Consider the following 19,072-nt stretch of genomic DNA (forward strand, 5'->3'; position numbering starts at 1 on the left):
GCTCAGAGTTCCTGCTGAGCATCCACCACCACCTGGGACTGCTCAGGGGTAACCCAACAGGGTTTTTATCTTTTGAGAAATCTATAGCTTTCCTGGGAAAATAAAATACTGAAAACAAAAACCACTGATAAAATGGAATGTTTAGTTAACATTTCATAAAAGAGATACAAATTATCAAAGTTTAAAAAAAAAAAAAAAAAAAAAGTAAGACCCAGAAGAGGTTTTGGCGTAGCATCACTATTGACAATTTGGGCTAGATGGTTCTTTGGGGGACCCGTCCCATAATTTGTAAAATGGTCAGCATCAGACTGATCTCTACCTACTAGATTCTGATTCCCCATACACCACCCCTCCCCTGGCTGTAAAAATGAAGAACATGTGTAGACATTGCCAGATGACCCTGTAGAGCAAAACCACCACTGGTAAGAAGCACATGACAGATAATGGTATCAACCAATAAAATAATAGAGCCTCAACAGCCTCTTAGAACATCGGAAATGGAAGGACCTGCTCTTCAAGCCTGTTCCTTCAGCTAAAAATTAGGAATGATCATATCTTCCCTCCTAGGGCTTTTTAGAGATTAAAACAGTGCCATATTTGGCACATAGTAAATAGTCACTTAATCATAAATGATAGATATTTAACTACAATTATAAGTCAATTCTGTGAATCAGAGACCAGCAGAAATAGAGAAGAATAAAATAGCTATACATTAAATAAATTTAATCGGACCTTTGTATATCACTCTGAGCTGAAGTTACACAGCTGAAAGGATTAAATTGACATTTTGCCCATTGACATAAATAATTATCTCAGTGATGCTCTGTCTTTCCTTTAGGCAAAGGTCAAAGAGCAGTAGCTTCTGCATCTCCAGCATCTGATGAGTAGCTAATGATCCAGAAATAAACTTTCAAGTGCTTTGGAGGGTTTCTACGTGTAGAGAACTTCTGTGTAAATAATTCTCTAAGAGGAGGCTTGAGAATGATGATTCACTTTCACTCTTTAAATTTGCTTTATAAGCTTCACCTATCTTACAGGAGATAAGGACCAAAATTAATTGGGGAGAAAAAAAATAAACAAATGATTTGAAACAGCCTCAATCCTCAGCTGGAACTGAGCAACTGTAAAGATGTTGAAATTGCAAAGGAACTAGGCTGGAGAAGTTCAGCCAAAAAAAAAAAATGTTTGTTTATAAAAACTAGAGAGCGTAAGATAGTTCCATCCTTCCCGTTTATCATCTGAAATTTCTGCTGGCTCCAGGGAAACTGTGCTCCTCTGTTTCCTACTGTGGGCTTCCCTCCCTGACCACATTGCCTTCAGACTGGAGGCTGGTAACTGCCAGGACAGAAGAGTGAGGGCTTCAGCCAGCTGGAGGATTGAGAGGAGAGTTGTGATTCCTGGTGAAGAAAGGCGAGCATCCCCAGGTTGAGCAGTAAATAACAGAGTGGAGGTGACATTGACAGTTGCTGGCTTGAACAGTTTTGTTGCTGGTCATAAAAGGAGAAATTGCCTACTGAACATGAAGCTATGAAGGTGAGACAAGATGAAATTGCTATGGTGGAGTTAAAAACCAGAGGGGCTGTTGGTCTCGGTGTGGCACAGAATGTTCTGAAGTGTCCTCCCTGGCCTTCCTCGGTTGGTGCTGTGTGATATCACACGCGGCTCGCTGCGCAGCCCTGAGAAGAAACGCTATTTTTTCACTTTACAAACCAAGGGATGCATTTTATTTTACATTTAGAGAGGGACGAACTTCCAGAAAGCAGAAATGGCATGTTATCTTCTGCTGCTCTCTTGGGAAGAGTTCATTTTCAACTCCTCCTCAGACTGCACACAAACACTGGGAATAGATCTTAATTTCGCATCTGAAGTGTGACATCTGGTGACTCATTTATTGCTAATGACGTGTTCACAGGAAGCAGCAGTCACCGGCATCTCCTTATTTTTCAGTTGGCACAGCGTTGTTTACCTCTTATTGACCCGCCCCCCGGGGCCCCTTATCGCAGGCTGTTGAGTTAGAAAGCGCAAGGAGACCAGCACAGAGAAGGGATGGAGCAGTAAATAACAGAAGATAGAATCATCTAGAATGGTTTATTACCATCAGTAGTGTGGTCACATTGTAATTTGTATTAAAATTATATAGACGTCAAAGAGGACTTTTCAAAGCTGACAAAACTGTCTAGGCCAAGCAGATTCTTAGCAGTGTCTCTCAGCTCCCGTCCCCCCGTGCCCATCCCTTGCTGGTCCTTTAGCTTCTTCTACGTCTCGCACCACAGTTTCCCAATCTCTCTTATCCACATTTCCTTGCAGGGTAAATATTAGCCACCTACACCCTAATGTGAATTTAGCACCAATAAGTCAAAGTTCTAGCATCTTGGAGAATCTCCACCTGCATCATCTGATTTGATCTTCCTGACACTGCTGTGAAGCAGACTGGACAGATGTTACTAATTTGTCATCATCCATCACAAGTATCAGTGTATCATTTTCTAGATAGAGAAGAGGAGGCACAGGTTATATGAAAAGCCAGGCTCTGCAGCCCCTCTGAAGTAAAGCAGATGCTGGATCCAGATCTTCTGATCCGGGTCACTGTGCTCTTCTCTGCCACCCACCTGAGTCGGGTTGGACCCTCCCAGGTAGATCTTGATTCTAATGACAATGTGGAGGTGGGGCTCCACCCCACCCATAGCACAAGGACTACCTGAGTAGACAGTGTCATGCTGGGCACACCCTAAGCCAGTCCTGAATTTGTAAAGGAAACAGATCTTAGTGAGTTTTTTTTTTTTTTCTTTTTGTACCAGGGATTGAACCCAGGGACACTTTACCACTGAGCCACATGCCATGCCCATTTTACATTTTATTTAAATAAAATATTAAATAGTGACAGGGTCTCACTAAGTTGCTTGGGGTCTCACTAATTTGCTGACACTAGTCTGGAACTTGCAAGATCCTCCTGCCTCCACCTCCCAAGCCATGGGGATTACCGGCATGCGCCACCATGCCTGGTTAAATGCATGATTCTTAAACCATACTTGGGAGTCTCTTTTACTTGGTAGCTAAAGGCCCACTGAACACATTAGCTGAGGGCACTTTGGTTGTTCGTTGGATTTGGTCTCACCTGTTAATCTTGATGATGGTCATTTAAGCCAGAGCTGCAGATTAAGATGCCTATAGATTTAATATTAGGATGCCCCCATCTCCTGGAGGGCTCAGTAAACCCACAGAGTTTCTGATTTAGTAGGTCTGAGGTGAGGTCTGAGATTGGCATTTCTAACAAATTCCTGCGTTCAGCTGCTACTGCTGCTATTCAGTGACCAGCACTCAAACCCATTGCCAGAGGGACAAGAGGGCACTTGAGTGAGTGAAGCGTCCAGACCACGCAGCAGTGGCCAGCCCAGTAGGCAGGAGCACATGAGATGTGCCCTCTCCAACCAGAGGTGCTGAGAGCTTGAATTATATTCTGGATTTTGAAGAAATGGTACAAAAACTATAAAATATCTTAATATTCTTCACATTGAATACATGTTGAAATAATAGCTTGGATCAAATATATTATCAAACTTAATTTCACCTGTTTTGTTTACTTTTCTAAGGTGGCTACTAAAAAATTTTAATGACATGTATTTATTTTGGACTGCACTGACCTACAGAATCAGAAAATAGAGAATGGTAAGGCTCGTTGAACTACAGAGGATTCAAATTCCAAACACTCAAAATACTTTGTGAAAAGAAAATATTCCTGTTGTTCAGATTTGGCCTACAGTCCTCAATTTATAGCCAAATGCTTGTGGTCACAAGTATTAAATGTGGAAACTATTCAGTGTCTAGCATTTTACATGTCTGTCAGCATTAAACCAGTGTCTTGTTATAATGTTTGAAGTAAAAGATTGGAATATAATAATGGTAACTATTTCTGCTGAATTTCTGAATTAAAAATTCTTTTAATCTTTTTTTTTTCTTTTTTTTTTTTTGACGGTGCTGGGGATTGAACCCAGGGCCTGTGCATATGAGGCAAGCACTCTACCAACTGAGCTACATCCCCAGCCCTAACCTTTTGAATATCTGAATAAAAAGGCATTTTTAAAAGTGCTTTTCTGTCTTCCAAAGACTTCACTTTTTACCTACATCAACCTATAAAGTAGAGGTGAGAACAGGTGTTGGTGTTCCCATTGTAAATATTTTGTAATATTTAAGGACTATCAAGGGAAGAGATTAAGTTTCCAGTGTAAGACTGTGTGGCTGATTAGTGACAGGGCAGACTCTGCAAGGACTTTGGTCCAGCGCCTCTGCCAGACTGATAGCCGTCCCTCACTTTTACAGTATTTTAGATTAAAAAGGTAACAAAGAAAAAATAATGCGCACAGGACTGAGGTTTGAAAAATATATAAGTATGACAAAAACAAGGGACAGAAGTCTTTTAACTTTGTCCTATTCCAACTACTAAGCAATCCATTGCTGTGTGTTTCTCTTCTAATAATGTCCTTGCCACTGCATTTTCACTTGGGCAGTGAAACCACATTAATTGCTAAACTTTAACAAATTGTATTTTACCACAAAGAATCTGAGGCTAGGTCCATTTTGTATGAGTTATTTTAGCAATATTGCCTTTCGGGGGTGGTGTCATCTTGACTCCCTAACTTCAGGGCATGCTTTTAGTTTTGCTTTCCAACCATAAACCAATCTGTCTGTACCCTTTCACCTTGGAGTGACAGCAAGCAAAGCAGAGATGCCTGGGAGTCTCAAACGGAATAGAGCAAGCTGGTCCAGACAGGGCCAGACCCATGACCTTGACTTCCTTGTCCTGAAACCACGGCCAGGTCACATGGGAAACATTTCTTTGTGTGCTGGTTAACTTTTATAAAGAAAAAAAAAAAAAAAAGAAAAAGAAAGATCTGTGATTATAATGATCTTACATGGATTGTCTTTATTCATCTTGAGCAAAAGGCAAAATTCTTTTCATCTTTGTTTGTTTTTGCAGTGCTAGGGATTGAACCCAGGGCCATGTACTTTTGAGGCAAGCACTCTGTCAACTGAGCTATATCCCCAGCCCTTCACCTTGTTGTTTTTAATAGAAAGAGTTCTGATGTTCAGTATAGACTATTAGTAAATGAGTGTGGTACTAGAACTATCTCTACAGATAAATATAGACACAAAACTGATTTAATGATCTATCATAGGTCACTTCTGTTTGTCGAGTTGTCCTTGCCTTCAAAGGAGGCACACCTATTCAGAAGAAAGATCTTGAAGTTGCAGAGCTTTGGGGCATAGTTTTGTTTTTCTGGTTTTGGATTTTGGGGGTGTTTTGTTTTGTGTGTGTGTGTGTGTGTGTGTGTGTGTGTGTGCGCGCGTGTGTGTGTGTGTGAATGAATGCAGAAGGCTGGGAAAGCCAAGTGCTTGGTTCACAGTCACCCAGCTTCAGAGAGAGGAAGCCAAAATGTCAATCGCAGGCTCCTTCCACATCGTCCAGGGCTGACTTGCAGGCTGTTATTCAAATATTCCTACTGCGATCAGAATGTTCAGCCGTTGGAGAAACATGCACAGTATATTGAATACTCTCGAGCCTCATTTAAAATTTAAGTGCTGTGGTTGGTATGGTAAAAACTTTAATCTGAAATGAATTGCCATGCAGGCAATAAGCTCTAGTATAAAACTCATAATACATATAAATTCTAAAATGTTATCATGGTTTCTTAAGAGTGCAAATTAGTACTTCCTTTCCCTCCCAGTCACTTTCCTTATGCCCCTTAAAATGGCATCAGAAACGAAACAGTTTCTTTTGCTGAAGTAAAGTTTCAAAGAAGTAAAAGCGGAGTGGTTCCACGTAAGAATGCTGGGTCTTCATTCACAAATTGGAGAAAGCAGCTGTCACGCTGACCGGAAGTCCACATGGGTGGAGACAAGAAGGCTGTGTGAGCCTCCAAGAGCCACATTGCTCAAATGGCCAAGAGGCTGATCAGCTGAAAGGCAGTGATGAGTCCGGTGGGGCCATTCCCTGAGTCATAGGTTTAGAGAACTGGGGAGCTGGGGAGCGCAAGAGCACAGGGGTTATGTCTACCCAGGCTTCCTTCCAAGTTAGTCCTCACATTCCTCTTCTCCTGCCTCTGGAGCCCGCCTCTCTCCAGCCTCCCTAGACAGCCTTCCACCACCCTTCATATTCAACGTCATAAGATTTTCCACCAACACCAGCACATCAGAGAAAGATTTTTAAAGCATATGAATTAGACTCAATCACATATCTTTCATTCCTACCTGTTTCTCTTTTCTTTTGGGGATAAACTGAAAACAATTAAAGCAGTCAGGAGTTTGGGATAGTGGAGGAAACAAGAGACTTGGGACGTCTGCATGACCGAGTTGCTTCAACTGTAATTTATTTTAAGTTGGGATTTCTAGAGCCCAAATTTTATTATAGTTTGGTGTTACATTATTAGATACCTGTCTTGATGAATTTCCAAGAAGCTAAAGTGTGGGATTAACATATTGTTTTTGTTGAAATTTATATTCTAAGTTAAAAAGGAACTTCTGGACTTTCTTTGGGTTTGTGGGTTACTTTTGGTGGGGCTGAGTGGGAATGAGAGAAGATTGAGCCACCATCACCACCAGCGGTGGCTTGTAGTTGGAACATGCAGAATGCAAAAAGCCAGGGCTCTGTTTGCATTTTCTGTGGGGTTAGACCACAGTGGCCAATGGAAGTGGAAGAGGGCCAGGACACACTATTTACCACGTAGACGTATCACAGAGCTTGAGGAGATCGGATCTTAAATCCTTAATTAGTATGCTCTTAGTAATTTTAATAAAATATGTTTGTATGGAGAGAAAAATCACCCAGAAAGTACACAGGTGAAGAAAATCATTCACAGGGAAAGCACTGAGCAAGAGAAGTTGGGCTGGAACCGGCAGGCGAGGACATGGAATTCTCCCGTGCGTCCGACTGAGAATCAATTCTAGACACAGGCCCGCCGTGCCAGGTGCTCTGCCATGCTCCTGTCTGCATGGCAGCCGGCATTACCAGCATGGAGACAACCGCAGCCTGGGACGGCTTGGATTCCTCACCAAAATCAGTTAAGCTTTGTAATTCATAGCTTATGGGGTTCAAGCAACTTAAGGGGTACGTACAAAGAATGTTAGGGCAACTTCAATCCAGATGAAGGTGATGGACAAAACAGGCATGGTAATGCTTCTTCCTGCTCCAAACACACAATACTGGACCAGAGTTCCGTGCAAGAGTTAAGACCATATGGACCAGAGAAGGACTATTAACAGCATACACAGCTGGGTTAAGTGCTAATGATTTTATCCCCAAACCGACTTTCAATTGTTTTCAGTATGTGAGTCTCGGAGGCCCTGACAGCCACACACTGTGAGCCCCAAGCAGACATTTCACAGGCTGCCACCACCCCAAGAAAGTGAATCCACAGGTGTGACAAATAGAATTTCTATCTATAAAGCTACAAATAATGAAGCAATTTGATAGGGCCTCTTAACAGAGATCCAAAATGTTTGAGGAGATGAAGGGAAATATAGACTCCTTGGAACACAGAATGCTAAGAAATAAGAACAAATAGATTTTTTTTAAAGAACCAAGCAGAAACTCTACAAATGTCAGTGCCAATCTCTATGAGTGGATGAATCCGCAAGAGGATGGCCTACTAAGAATTGTTCCCTGCAGCATTTCTAGGGTTGGGGGCACACAGGAAGAGAAGCAAATGCTTTCCAAAATCTGAATTGTAGAATAAGTTTAATAAGGAGAATGGTTTCTAAACAGATGGTTTATTAGCTGTCCAACACTGCAAGCCAATGACTTAGGAACACTGGCCTTTTCCTTTTGATATTTGAGAGAGAGACTGATAGAAGATAATTCTAAAATATAATTAGTTGGTCTTTCCATTCTCTCATTATTATCATAATAAGCTATGGAGTATTTTTTTTTTCCTTTAGATTGCAAACTCATTAGAAAAGATGCATGTAATGAACAATTCAATTAGATTGGCTTTGGCTTGTCTAAAAGCACAAGAAGGTATTAATATTCTAATCAAAAGTTTCAGGGAAATAGTGTTAGAATGAAAAAGAGAGACAAACAATCTTTCTCAAGCTTGTTTTTGAGAACCCAGGAAACTGTCAAGGAATATAAAGCAACTCTTCCAAAAACGATCAGTGTGTGGATGTGGTTTGGCCACGGTGAATGAGCCCCTGTGTTTGCAGCAGGCTGAAGGTTCCCACCTGACTCATGGAAAATTTGCTCAGCTGCTTAAGATTATTTTTACCCATCCTTCAGAAGAACCAACAGCCCAGAAGTTTTAGCCTTTTATTGGTAACATAAGGAACTTACCAGTGATAAACTTTTTATTCTCTCATGCTTTCTTTACCAATGGCTATTCTGAGTCAATGCTTACCTTGTTTTCAAAAATAATAGTCAATATTCAAATGAAACATTTTATTAAACACTATTTGAAAGATATTCCCAATACTTTCACATTATCTCATTTAATTCCCACAGTAATCATGTGCAATAAGAATCTCCGTTCTGATCTGACAGATGAGGAAACAGAGGCTCACAGTCAGAGAAATGGAGTGACTTACACAGAGCCGCACCCATTTGTGAATGGCACAGGATGATTCCATTAGGATCTCTTTACTCCAAACACATATTCTTTCCCCAAGAGTGCTGTAGAATTCATATAAACCCACAGAGCCTGGATAAAAGCTATGGAGAGACCTGGAATAGGACAAATAGGAAAAGGTCACTCCTTTGTGGATTTTTAAATTACAGTTAAATTCAGTTTTTAACTGATATCTTAAAATTGTACACATGGGGTACCATGTGACATTTTAGTGCATTTCTGTTGTATGATGCTGAAATCGGGTTAAACATACCTATCTCCCCCAAATATTTCTCCTTTTTAATGACAAAAACACTCAGAATCCTTTTGGCTGTCTGAGATGACCGTGATCATTATCCAGTCACCCCACTGTGCAGCAGCACCCCAGATCTTGTGACTCCTACCTAACTGTAACTGTGTTTGCATCAGTGTTCTGCCTGCTCATGGCCCTGCTAGGAAGAGAAGCAGGTGTCCCAGCTTCCTGGAACTTACCATTGCAGTGTTCCTAACAGACCACATCTCCCCTCCTGCAGCCTCTCACCAAAACAGCATCCTTAGCTCCAAGCGAGAATGAGCCCCACGCCTTCCCACCCACCTGGGCCCTGTTCCAGAGAGTTACCCATCTCGGGAGTTCCACTTTTCCCTCTTTCCCAAGGACCATGTTCCTCTAAGGAAGTTCATCAGCAGTGACAGCAGTGCAGACTGCAGACTGGCCCGGGTCACCTTTCCTTCCAGAAAGGCCCAGTGCACACTCAGACTCAACAGTTCTAGAAGGGTGACACGGGATTTGTACATTGACAAGAGCAGCTTCCCTGGGTGACGTTGCAGACTTTGCTATGGAGGGGACAGTTCAAGGAGTGACAATCTCCAATCCATCTGGGCAGCTGGTTGCCTTTCTGTTCTCACCATCTGTTCCCCTTATGCCCTCCAGAGTCAGGTGCTCTCTCTCAGTTCCTCTTCCCTCCCCACCAAGCTGGGTCAGAGCCTCCACGTGCCTCTGGTACAGTGTAGCAGTCAACTCACTGGAGGCGGGAAGTGTCTGTAAGGCTTCTGTTCCCCCAGCCAGACTTGAACACCGCCAGGGAGAAGGACTGCCACCTTATTCAGGGTGCATCCTTGACACCCACACTTAGAAGGTGCTCCCTGACTGCATGCCGAATGGAGAATGCCTGCCAGAGGCACTGATTGCCTTTCTGCTTTCTTCTTCTTGCACTGGTTGCACCCCCTGAAATTTCTCATCCCCCTTTCCTGCACTCTCCAGTGTGAGCAAATATGTTACCTTATTAGGTAGGGAATCTTGGTCATTCTACAAATTATAATGTCAAATGTCCTTCTAATTAGCATATTCAGTTCTACATCCAGAGTACCTCAAGTGATATGCTCATTACAGTAATAAACACGTCACTGATGTTTCAGAGGAGGCTTGAGCACGTGACATCGTGGTGAGCGCGAATTAGCTGGAACTGCAGAAGAGGCTCACCCCAGCTTGGGAAGAAGCTGGAGTCCCACAACTCTGCTTTTAAATCAGTTCTCAAATGCAGACTTGCCCCCATCCTAGTCCATTATACATTTCAGAGTAGTCAATAAAATTGTATGCACTCACGCGTAGGATTAATGGAAGCAACCTGATCTGTGTGCCCTCACAGCAGGGTCAAGAGAGGAGAAGGTCCTCTGCACTCTGGCAGCTCAGGTACCCAGCAGATTCTCACACAATCCCATGTATTCTTTGCTCTGTGTGTGTGTGTGTGTGTGTGTGTGTGTGTGTGTGTGTGTGTGTGTACCTTAAAGTCCAAGCTGAGCCAAATATTTACCTCTCCCCATATTTTCAGTTCACCCAGGCCCTTTTCAACCTTTGACATTCTTTTATTTTTACAGACTGCATTTTGATTCATTGTACACAAATGGGGTACATCTTTTCGTTTCTATGGTTGTGCACAATGTAGATTCATACCACTCGTGTAATCATACATGTGCAGAGGGTCATGATGTCTGTCTCATTCCACCACTTTTCATACCCCCTTGACATTCTTTGACATTTCTAATCCCCTCCTCCCCAGGCAAAACCCAGCTGGTCACAACTAGATGTTAAGAGAATAGCAAATAGTTAAACCATATTGAGGTATAAATGACTACTAGCCTGTAAGCCTTTGATGAAGTAATTAACTCTTAATAAGGGATATTTATCTAAGGAAATTCTACTCCTAAATTGGCATAAGTTCAGTAACTATATTAAAATGAATGGTAACAAGGAAAGTGAAGAACTAGTCACAGCTCCCTCGGAGCCAGGCCCAGACTTCTGTGAAAGTATTCCTTCGTTGTCTCCTGTTTTCTCAGCGTGGCTCCAGGGCTTTCTGCTGGTTTGCTTTTGTTTTCTCGTGCATGGTGAGGCTCAGGTTGACACTGGGTGTTTTCTGGATGCTGTGAGGCGCAGGATGTCAACCAGCTTCATAAGCCCCATAGAAATCGTTCTCGGTGCTCTGTACTCGCAGTAGTCAGTCCCGGCTGTTCATGGAGCAGTTACCACTCACTTCCTCATCTACCCCTGAAATGCACCAGAACCTGCCCTAGTAGGCAAGACGATTCAAGCGGGCCCTGCTCCCTGGGCTGACCAGCCAGGGGAAGACAGATGCGTCAGGATGACTGAAGCGTCCAAACCCGTATCTAAAGTTCCGAAGCAACTCGGAAGAGTTGGGAAGGCTGCACGGAGGCTGTGAGGAGGGCTAGCTGGTGCTTGTTCGTGACTGCTAATGGGTAAAGGGAGGGGAAAAGATTTAGGTTAGACAAAGCCAAGTGTCAAAGGAAAAGGTGTCAAGAACATGGAACCCCACACTTGGAGAGGGAGAGAACGTCACCGACTCGGGGAAGGTCAAAGACTACTTGGGAACCCTTCTCATGCATTCTCTCTTGAAAGCCAACAACAGGGTCTCATCCTTTGCCTCATTCCTATGTTCCAAGACAAACACTCCTCTAAGAATGTGTGTCCAGCTCTCCTGGATGCCAAGCACACCATGCTGGGCAGACCACGGGTGTCTTGATGTTGTTCTTCTTCCCCAGGGACGTTGCTATGGGGAATGCACAGTCCCTGACATCTAGGGATCTGCTCTGGGCTTAACAACAGGATCTATGGGTCAGCACCACTGGCCTGCCTGGCTGTCTCTACCTGTGCCCAGTGCTGACCTGTCCCTCAGAGGACACCTGTACCACACCCTGCGTTGGAACTGTCACAGCACCTTCAGCCTCTTTCACAGAACTTCCTGGTGGACTCACACAGAGCCGGGTGTGGGGCTCCTTCTGAGCATCTGACTCTTCCTAAGATCCTGCAGAACTGCTGCTTCCTCCAGCAGCAGAAAGAGCTGGAAGGAAGGAGTGGGGGAGAATACAGGATCTCTTGGATGATCCAAGCTGGAAGTTGCAGAATAAGTCCTTATAGGCCATAGCAGCCTGTAAAATCATGAAAAGAGGGTTCTTCCCCATGTTCTGAGCCTTCCCTCTGCCCCCTCAACCTTTCTCACCATGACCAATTTCTTGGTAACTTAAAAGTGGCTATTCTAACCACTGAGGGAAATTCTGATAATTTTTATACCTAAGTAAAGATTGTGAGATGAAAACCATGGTTTAAAGACTCCACTACAGCTGTGCCACACTTCTGAAGTTAAAGATAAATTAAGCAGCCTTTTTACCTCAGGAGAAACTTTCAAGTTGTTCTGAATAACTACATTAATTCAGTAGTGTTTTCTAAGATTTAGATTGTTCTCAGCTCACTTAGAAGCTAGGACTTCCTTGTAGGAAAAATATAAAAACAACATCCTTAGGCAGTTTTATTCACACTGGACTCCACCTCTATTGCTCTGGAGGATTCTTATCAATTCCTGCAAAAGCAAAAGGTCTAAATTAAAAATGTAATCCCAGGCTTTATCAGTTCACAATCTTTCTTCAGGAAAATGTAATCTAACATTTATGGTAAGACATGGGTTGAGTTACTGGATTTATGATTGAGAAATAAAACTGCTGACAACTGGAGGTTAAAATATTTTCCATTTTTATTTCTGTTTTCTCCAGGAGCATTTGGTATAGCATCTGACACTACTGCAACCTAGGAAAATCAAAATGACCCTCAACTCTTCCATTGACGATGGTATTAAAAGAATCCAAGATGACTGCCCCAAAGCCGGCAGGCACAATTACATATTTATCATGATTCCTACGCTGTACAGCATCATCTTCGTGGTGGGAATATTTGGAAACAGTTTGGTGGTGATCGTCATTTACTTTTACATTAAACTGAAGACTGTGGCCAGTGTTTTCCTTCTGAATTTAGCACTGGCTGATTTGTGCTTCTTGCTGACCTTGCCGCTGTGGGCCGTCTACACTGCCATGGAATACCGCTGGCCCTTTGGCAATTACCTGTGTAAGATCGCTTCGGCCAGCGTCAGCTTCAACCTCTACGCCAGTGTGTTTCTGCTCACGTGTCTCAGCATTGATCGCTACCTGGCCATCGTGCACCCAATGAAATCTCGCCTCCGACGCACGATGCTTGTGGCCAAAGTCACCTGCATCATTATTTGGCTGCTGGCCGGCTTGGCCAGTTTGCCATCTGTCATCCACCGAAATGTCTTTTTCATCGAGAACACCAATGTCACGGTTTGTGCTTTCCATTATGACTCCAACAACCCCACCCTCCCCATAGGGATGGGCCTGACCAAAAACATCCTGGGGTTCATCTTCCCTTTCCTGATCATTCTGACGAGCTATACTCTTATTTGGAAGGCCCTCAAGAAGGCTTATAAAATCCAGAAGAACACGCCAAGAAATGATGATATCTTTAAGATAATCATGGCGATTGTGCTTTTCTTTTTCTTTTCCTGGGTTCCCCACCAAATATTCACCTTCCTGGACGTGTTGATTCAGCTGGGCGTCATCCGCAACTGTAAAATCGCAGACATCGTGGACACGGCCATGCCCATCACCATTTGCATCGCTTATTTTAATAACTGCCTGAATCCTCTTTTCTATGGCTTTCTGGGGAAAAAATTCAAAAAGTATTTTCTCCAACTGCTGAAATACATTCCTCCCAAGCCCAAGACCCACTCGAGTCTATCAACAAAAATGAGCACGCTCTCCTACCGCCACTCCGATCATTTAAGCTCCTCTGCCAAGAAGTCGGCGCCCTGTTTTGAGGTCCAGTGACCTGTCTGGGACGCAGTCCTGGGAAAGGAAGAGCCGGGAAGCATTCCTCTCGAGCCCTTCGCTACAAGTGAGCACCAGCTACTTGTCAGAACGCAAGCAGATCGCAAGTGAAAAGGCCCCATGCTACTTTTCTAAAGCTCTGAACAAAAGCATTTCTTCCCCTGCGCAGCAAAATAAAGCAAAGCCACGCTTTTCCACGCTCTGCATTAAATAGATGACGGCTGCTCAAAGTACGACCTCAGAAACTGGATGAACGTGTCCATGTGGAAAATTCTGCTGCCAGCCATGCAATCTACCCGTCTCCTCGTGTTCTGTCCTTTTTTTAACTTCCACGTGAAGGTATTTAGGATATGTTAAACCTCCAGAAGAGCAACAGGAGATCTGAGTTCAAGTGTGCTCCGCCCAGTTTCCGCAGGGCTGTTTAGCTAGGAGCAAGGGTGGCCCACTCCTTCCTGCTAGGATGCATTTTGTTCAAGGATGAGCTGAGCAGTAGTCATCGAGTTACCCAACCGTTCCTGAGATTCAGTCCCCGCCTTAGAGATTCACACTTCCAAAACCGTGCCAGCGAGATTGCTTAGATGTACGAGTCACCCGTAAAAGTCAGACGACTTGCAAAGCTGTTATCCTGCTCCCTGGTGGATGTGTCTTCCTAGTCCTGTCTGTTTCGTATCTGAGAAATGTATATAGTTTGTGGTTAAAAAGATTACATATCATAATGCCTTACTGTTTTTTAAAAAGCCTATATTCCACACATATATGTATATCGCTAAGTGGCTGTTATTTGATTAAAACCTGGAAAAGTTATATTTACCTTGAAATAAAATAATTTTATTGTAAGGCATCTAGTGTTCGCTACTTAAATTAGATACTATTTATTTCTAAAACAAGACACCTGTGAATAAGAATGATCATATTTTCATTTAAAGTTTGACTCAACTCATAGCTTAATTCTGCTAGCTATAGATTTTTGCATCCCATCACTGGAAGGACAAAGAACAACATGGAACAACATGGAATAAACACATTGTTTTGAAATTTAGTTTTCCACACAAGAGCAAAAATCATTCTCATTCCTTATAACATTAAAATAATACATCATTTTTTTCATAAATTTTAAGTGAGATTTTTCTAATTGCATACATAACCATTGTGGAAAATTTAGAAGATATAGAAAAGCATTTTAAAAAGTCATCACTAGTTTTCCAACTCAAAAATGATCATTTTAATGTTTTAGCCTACTTCCTTCTATTTTTTTGTATTCATACACATATACATTATCACACTGGAGTCATAATGTATATAGAACTTTGTATTCAGATTTTTTTGTTTTCTTAACATAATAGCATGGTAGTTTCCTAACCCATTAGATATTTGCTAAAACACTTCAGTATTTTCACAATGTTACAAAATATAGACACACCCAGATTAGCTAACTAGTCACCAAATTGGAACAGTTAGCCTTTTTCTGACTTTTCTCAGCATCCTAAGTCACAGTGATGTGAGCCCTCAAGCCGTGAAACTGATCATTCCTCATCCCCCTCTCCGTGGTGCAACTGAGTAGACAGTCTAAATGTTTTCGTATTCTTAACACACATTGTCAAACATTTTCCAGAAACTTGCAATAGTTTATAATGCCACCAACGATGCATGAACATATCTCACCACAGCTTCAGCAGCATGGGGTATTTGCTAAATTTAAGCAGAAACAAGAAATTTACTGGAAGGACCCAGGTGTCACCCACAGGGTGGGGATATGACTGGGCCGAAAGAAGCCGTGGACATAGAAGGTTCCCGCCGGAGGCTGCTGCCTTCTCCCACCTGGGCCTCTCTGTTCCTGTGGCCCACATCCAGCAGGCCGTGGTGCTCATTCTTCTCCATAAGTTGTGGCCAAAGGATTCAGGTGACCATACAACTGTTGGTGGAGACCCAGGGTAAGGAGGTCATTCAGAGAGGTCTTGGAAATAACTCATGTTCTTTTCCTCTCATAGTATTTTTAATTTTACTAACATAATGCCTGCCACTCACTCCAGGGTTTCTTTATTTTCACAGAGGGACTAACTCTAAAAATTAATTTGTAGCTCATCCCAAATTATAGTATAAGCTTCTCCTATTTGATATCCCTTCAGGTCAGCTTCATAACAGTTTCCCCTTTTTCAATAATTATTTGAATCCAAGAGATGACTGAAGCAATTTCTAAAAGGCAGTTGTATTTAGATATCCTCCAGCTCAGCTCATGTATTTAGTAACCGATATGAATATCACATTCCATAGCTCATTTTTGTTTTAATTTCATCAAATGATGTTGTCATTTTCTTCTTTCTCCTTTGTGAAGTATTTATAAACTTTATTCTTGCTTTCTCAGTCATACCACATAATATTGAAGTTGAGATTCACTTACCAAAATGTCAGGATGGGATGCCATGATTCATTCTTCATGAACATGTTCAGAGTTTAGGTACACTCCTTATTTGTGAAATATTCTTAAGGTTTATGCAGAAAAAAATATGTTCCATAAAGATCTAGGTGCCCAACAGAATTCAAGTGATATATTCATTCCTCCATATTGAAAAGATGGATCCATCTTTTCAGTCAATACAATCACTCATAGGTTCAATCAGTTTTATATGGTTCCCCTGCTCTGCGCTGGGAGACTAGAGTTGTGTGACATACAGCTTATAATGTGTGCAAGGCCTTTCAATCAGCTTCTGCAGGCAGCATGAAAGAGAGCCAAGTGAGAAGTACTTGATTGCCAAGCTAAGGAAAGACTCGCAGAGTTTTGATAACAGATTTTCAGTTTCATTACTCTGCGTATTGCTGCAGCTTTTCTCTAGTGGATACATGCCAACCTAGGACCCAGAGAAGGGAAAACTAATTCAAGGAGGTCACAAAAGTGGTGAATGATAGAAAATAACCACCCCTGAGATATTTTAAGATGAGATTCCTTAGGGTAGAGAAAATCAGGAAGACTGAGAGAATGAGGAGTGGACAGGAGGTCTCCCAGGGTTAAGACCTCATGGCAGAACTGCAGGGTCCTGGGGCCATATTAGTCTGGACCCAGACCAACCAGAGGACATATTAGCAGCCATGTCTCCCATGCAAGGAAGAAGCGGTCTGCATTGAGAGTGAACAGAAAAAGCAAGACAGCCCTGGTGGTTCTTGATTTACTGATGCCCTTCTGTATTCCTGACCACGCCATACTTTAAACTCAACATTCATATCTTTAAGTGAGGGCTCCACAGCTAAGATCTACAGGCATTTCTTCCTGCTTATAACAATAAGAAATTACCTTTTCTAGTGTCCAGCACATCATCCAGTGGCCATACAAGAGGAGTTATGTTGTCTAAGTCCCAAACTTTCTCAATACCTAAATAAGGGCCTTGTGGACTACCCCTCTTTCATGCATCTCCTTGTAAGAGAGTGAAGGCCAGGGTATCTCACAGGGTGTGTGTTACAGGTGAAGGACTGTGGTAAGTAGGACAGGCACCGAGCTGGGACTGAAGTTACTACAATACCTGCTATTATCTCCCCATAGTGAAATACTCTTATGTTACCTGCACATTGTAATAAAAATTATTAGACTATGAAGTCATAAAATAGAGGAAATGAGTACCACATACCTTGCTGCCTGGACCCTCCTCACTAGACGGGGTTCTGGGTGATCTCTGTATCTCACAGGACCGGCAAACAGCATTCTACATTGCCAAATCCAATGGAAAAGACATCAATTCATTAAGCCAATTCACCTTGCTTAGGAAATGATGCAATTGAGGTTAAAACAATTTTCATAATCAGGAAGAACCAGAAACAGAAATCTGGCTAGTCCTCCCACCTTTTTTCACAAGACAGTAGCTTAGAATGAGACAATTGAGCTCTAATAATAGTTCATTCTAAATCATTCATACACAAGGAAGCATTGAATAAATAAGCCCCTAAGAGTTTAAAGACCTTAAGATTTACCCTCCAAGCAGTGTGATAAGAAAATATTTATCTATACAAGAGATATAAATTTGGTGAATAAATGATGTTAATTTTGAACTATTAAAAGCTAGTTCGCTATTATGATTACTTTGCTTCAAGAATCCAAATGATAATGAGACACATATACCCTGAGGCTAGTTCCTGATTTTTTTCTATGTCCTATAGAGCTTATTTTGAAAAACTAAACAGATGAGAAATAGAGATTTGGGCTGAACCTCCAAGTGAATTGGGATTTCTCTCATGGAACTTCTTTTCCATGCCTGATAAAGCTCTGCTGTGGCATATGAGCACATACAATTGCTAAATGATAGTTTTCCAGAAATAAACAAATAAGGTTCAATCCTCCAAAATAGCAGATGGAAAGCAGGCTGGTGTTAGGCAACAGGGAGAAGCAATGCCAGAGGTCACCAGAGCAGAGCATCCTGCACACTGACTACTGAGCAGACCTGCTGGGGATGAGCCAGCTCTGGGTAACACAAGACTCCCAGCAGAGAACCCATTCTTACCTGAGGCCTCCTCCTGGCCATGGTTGCTGCAGAGAGGCTTCCAAGCACACACAGGAGGCAGAGTGCTTTAGCTAGAGGCTATGCAGGCACTTCTCTTACCAAACAACTGTTATTCTTTTTCATTCATGTAGTAAGTGGAAAATAAGAGGAATGACTTTTCCATTATCATCACCTTACAGCTGTTCCTTCAGTCATCCTGTCTGTTCCACCTGCTCCCAGAAATGTCCCCATATTTCCATTTGGGTGCTTACTTTTCATGTAGTTGAGAATGGGTTTCCTATCAAAGTCATTCACCCAAATCCAATTGTCTTTGAACTTATTCTAGCTATCCTTCATCAAATTCTTACCCTAGGACAGGCATAGAACTCCTACTTATATGCATTATATTATCCAGTCCTCACAACAACCGGTCATGTCAGTTCTGTTATTATTCCATGAGACAAAAAGAAGCTTAGAGCTCTGTTCAATAGAATGTGACCCTACATGCGAGAGTTGACATTTGAACCCAGAAATTGTGTCTCTGGAATCTGTGCCCTTCATTGCTAAATTATATTGCCATATTCAACACCTCCCCCACCCCAAAAGTGGCATCGCAAATTATGAATCATGTAGGTACACCCCAAAATACTGTCCATGCCTATCTATTTCAAATCAATAAAATATTTAACTTTGTCTTAGGCCACATTTACTGGATTTCAAGCTACAATTTCTATAGTCTTTGTCCTTGAAAATGGCTCACTAATGGAAAGCACTAATTGACCTTACACCCCATTGTACTCGATTTTACATTTATAGTAATTTGATTTT

General features: G+C 42.2%; 1 protein-coding gene across 2 annotated transcripts in view; it reads left to right on the forward strand.

The window, feature by feature from the left end:
• AGTR1 (angiotensin II receptor type 1) overlaps positions 1-14,645 on the forward strand; it is a 44,280-nt gene extending 29,635 nt beyond the window's left edge. For both annotated transcript variants that reach the window (XM_079101148.1, XM_079101149.1), the window contains one exon: positions 12,654-14,645. In XM_079101148.1, the coding sequence (XP_078957274.1) occupies positions 12,702-13,781 (1,080 nt within the window). In that variant the 5' untranslated portion in view covers positions 12,654-12,701 and the 3' untranslated portion in view covers positions 13,782-14,645. The remainder of the gene's footprint in view (positions 1-12,653) is intronic.
• Positions 14,646-19,072: the final 4,427 nt, after the last annotated feature.

The sequence above is a fragment of the Sciurus vulgaris genome (genome assembly GCF_902686455.1).
Source record: "Sciurus vulgaris genome assembly, chromosome: 10".
Classification (NCBI taxonomy): Eukaryota; Metazoa; Chordata; class Mammalia; order Rodentia; family Sciuridae; genus Sciurus; species Sciurus vulgaris.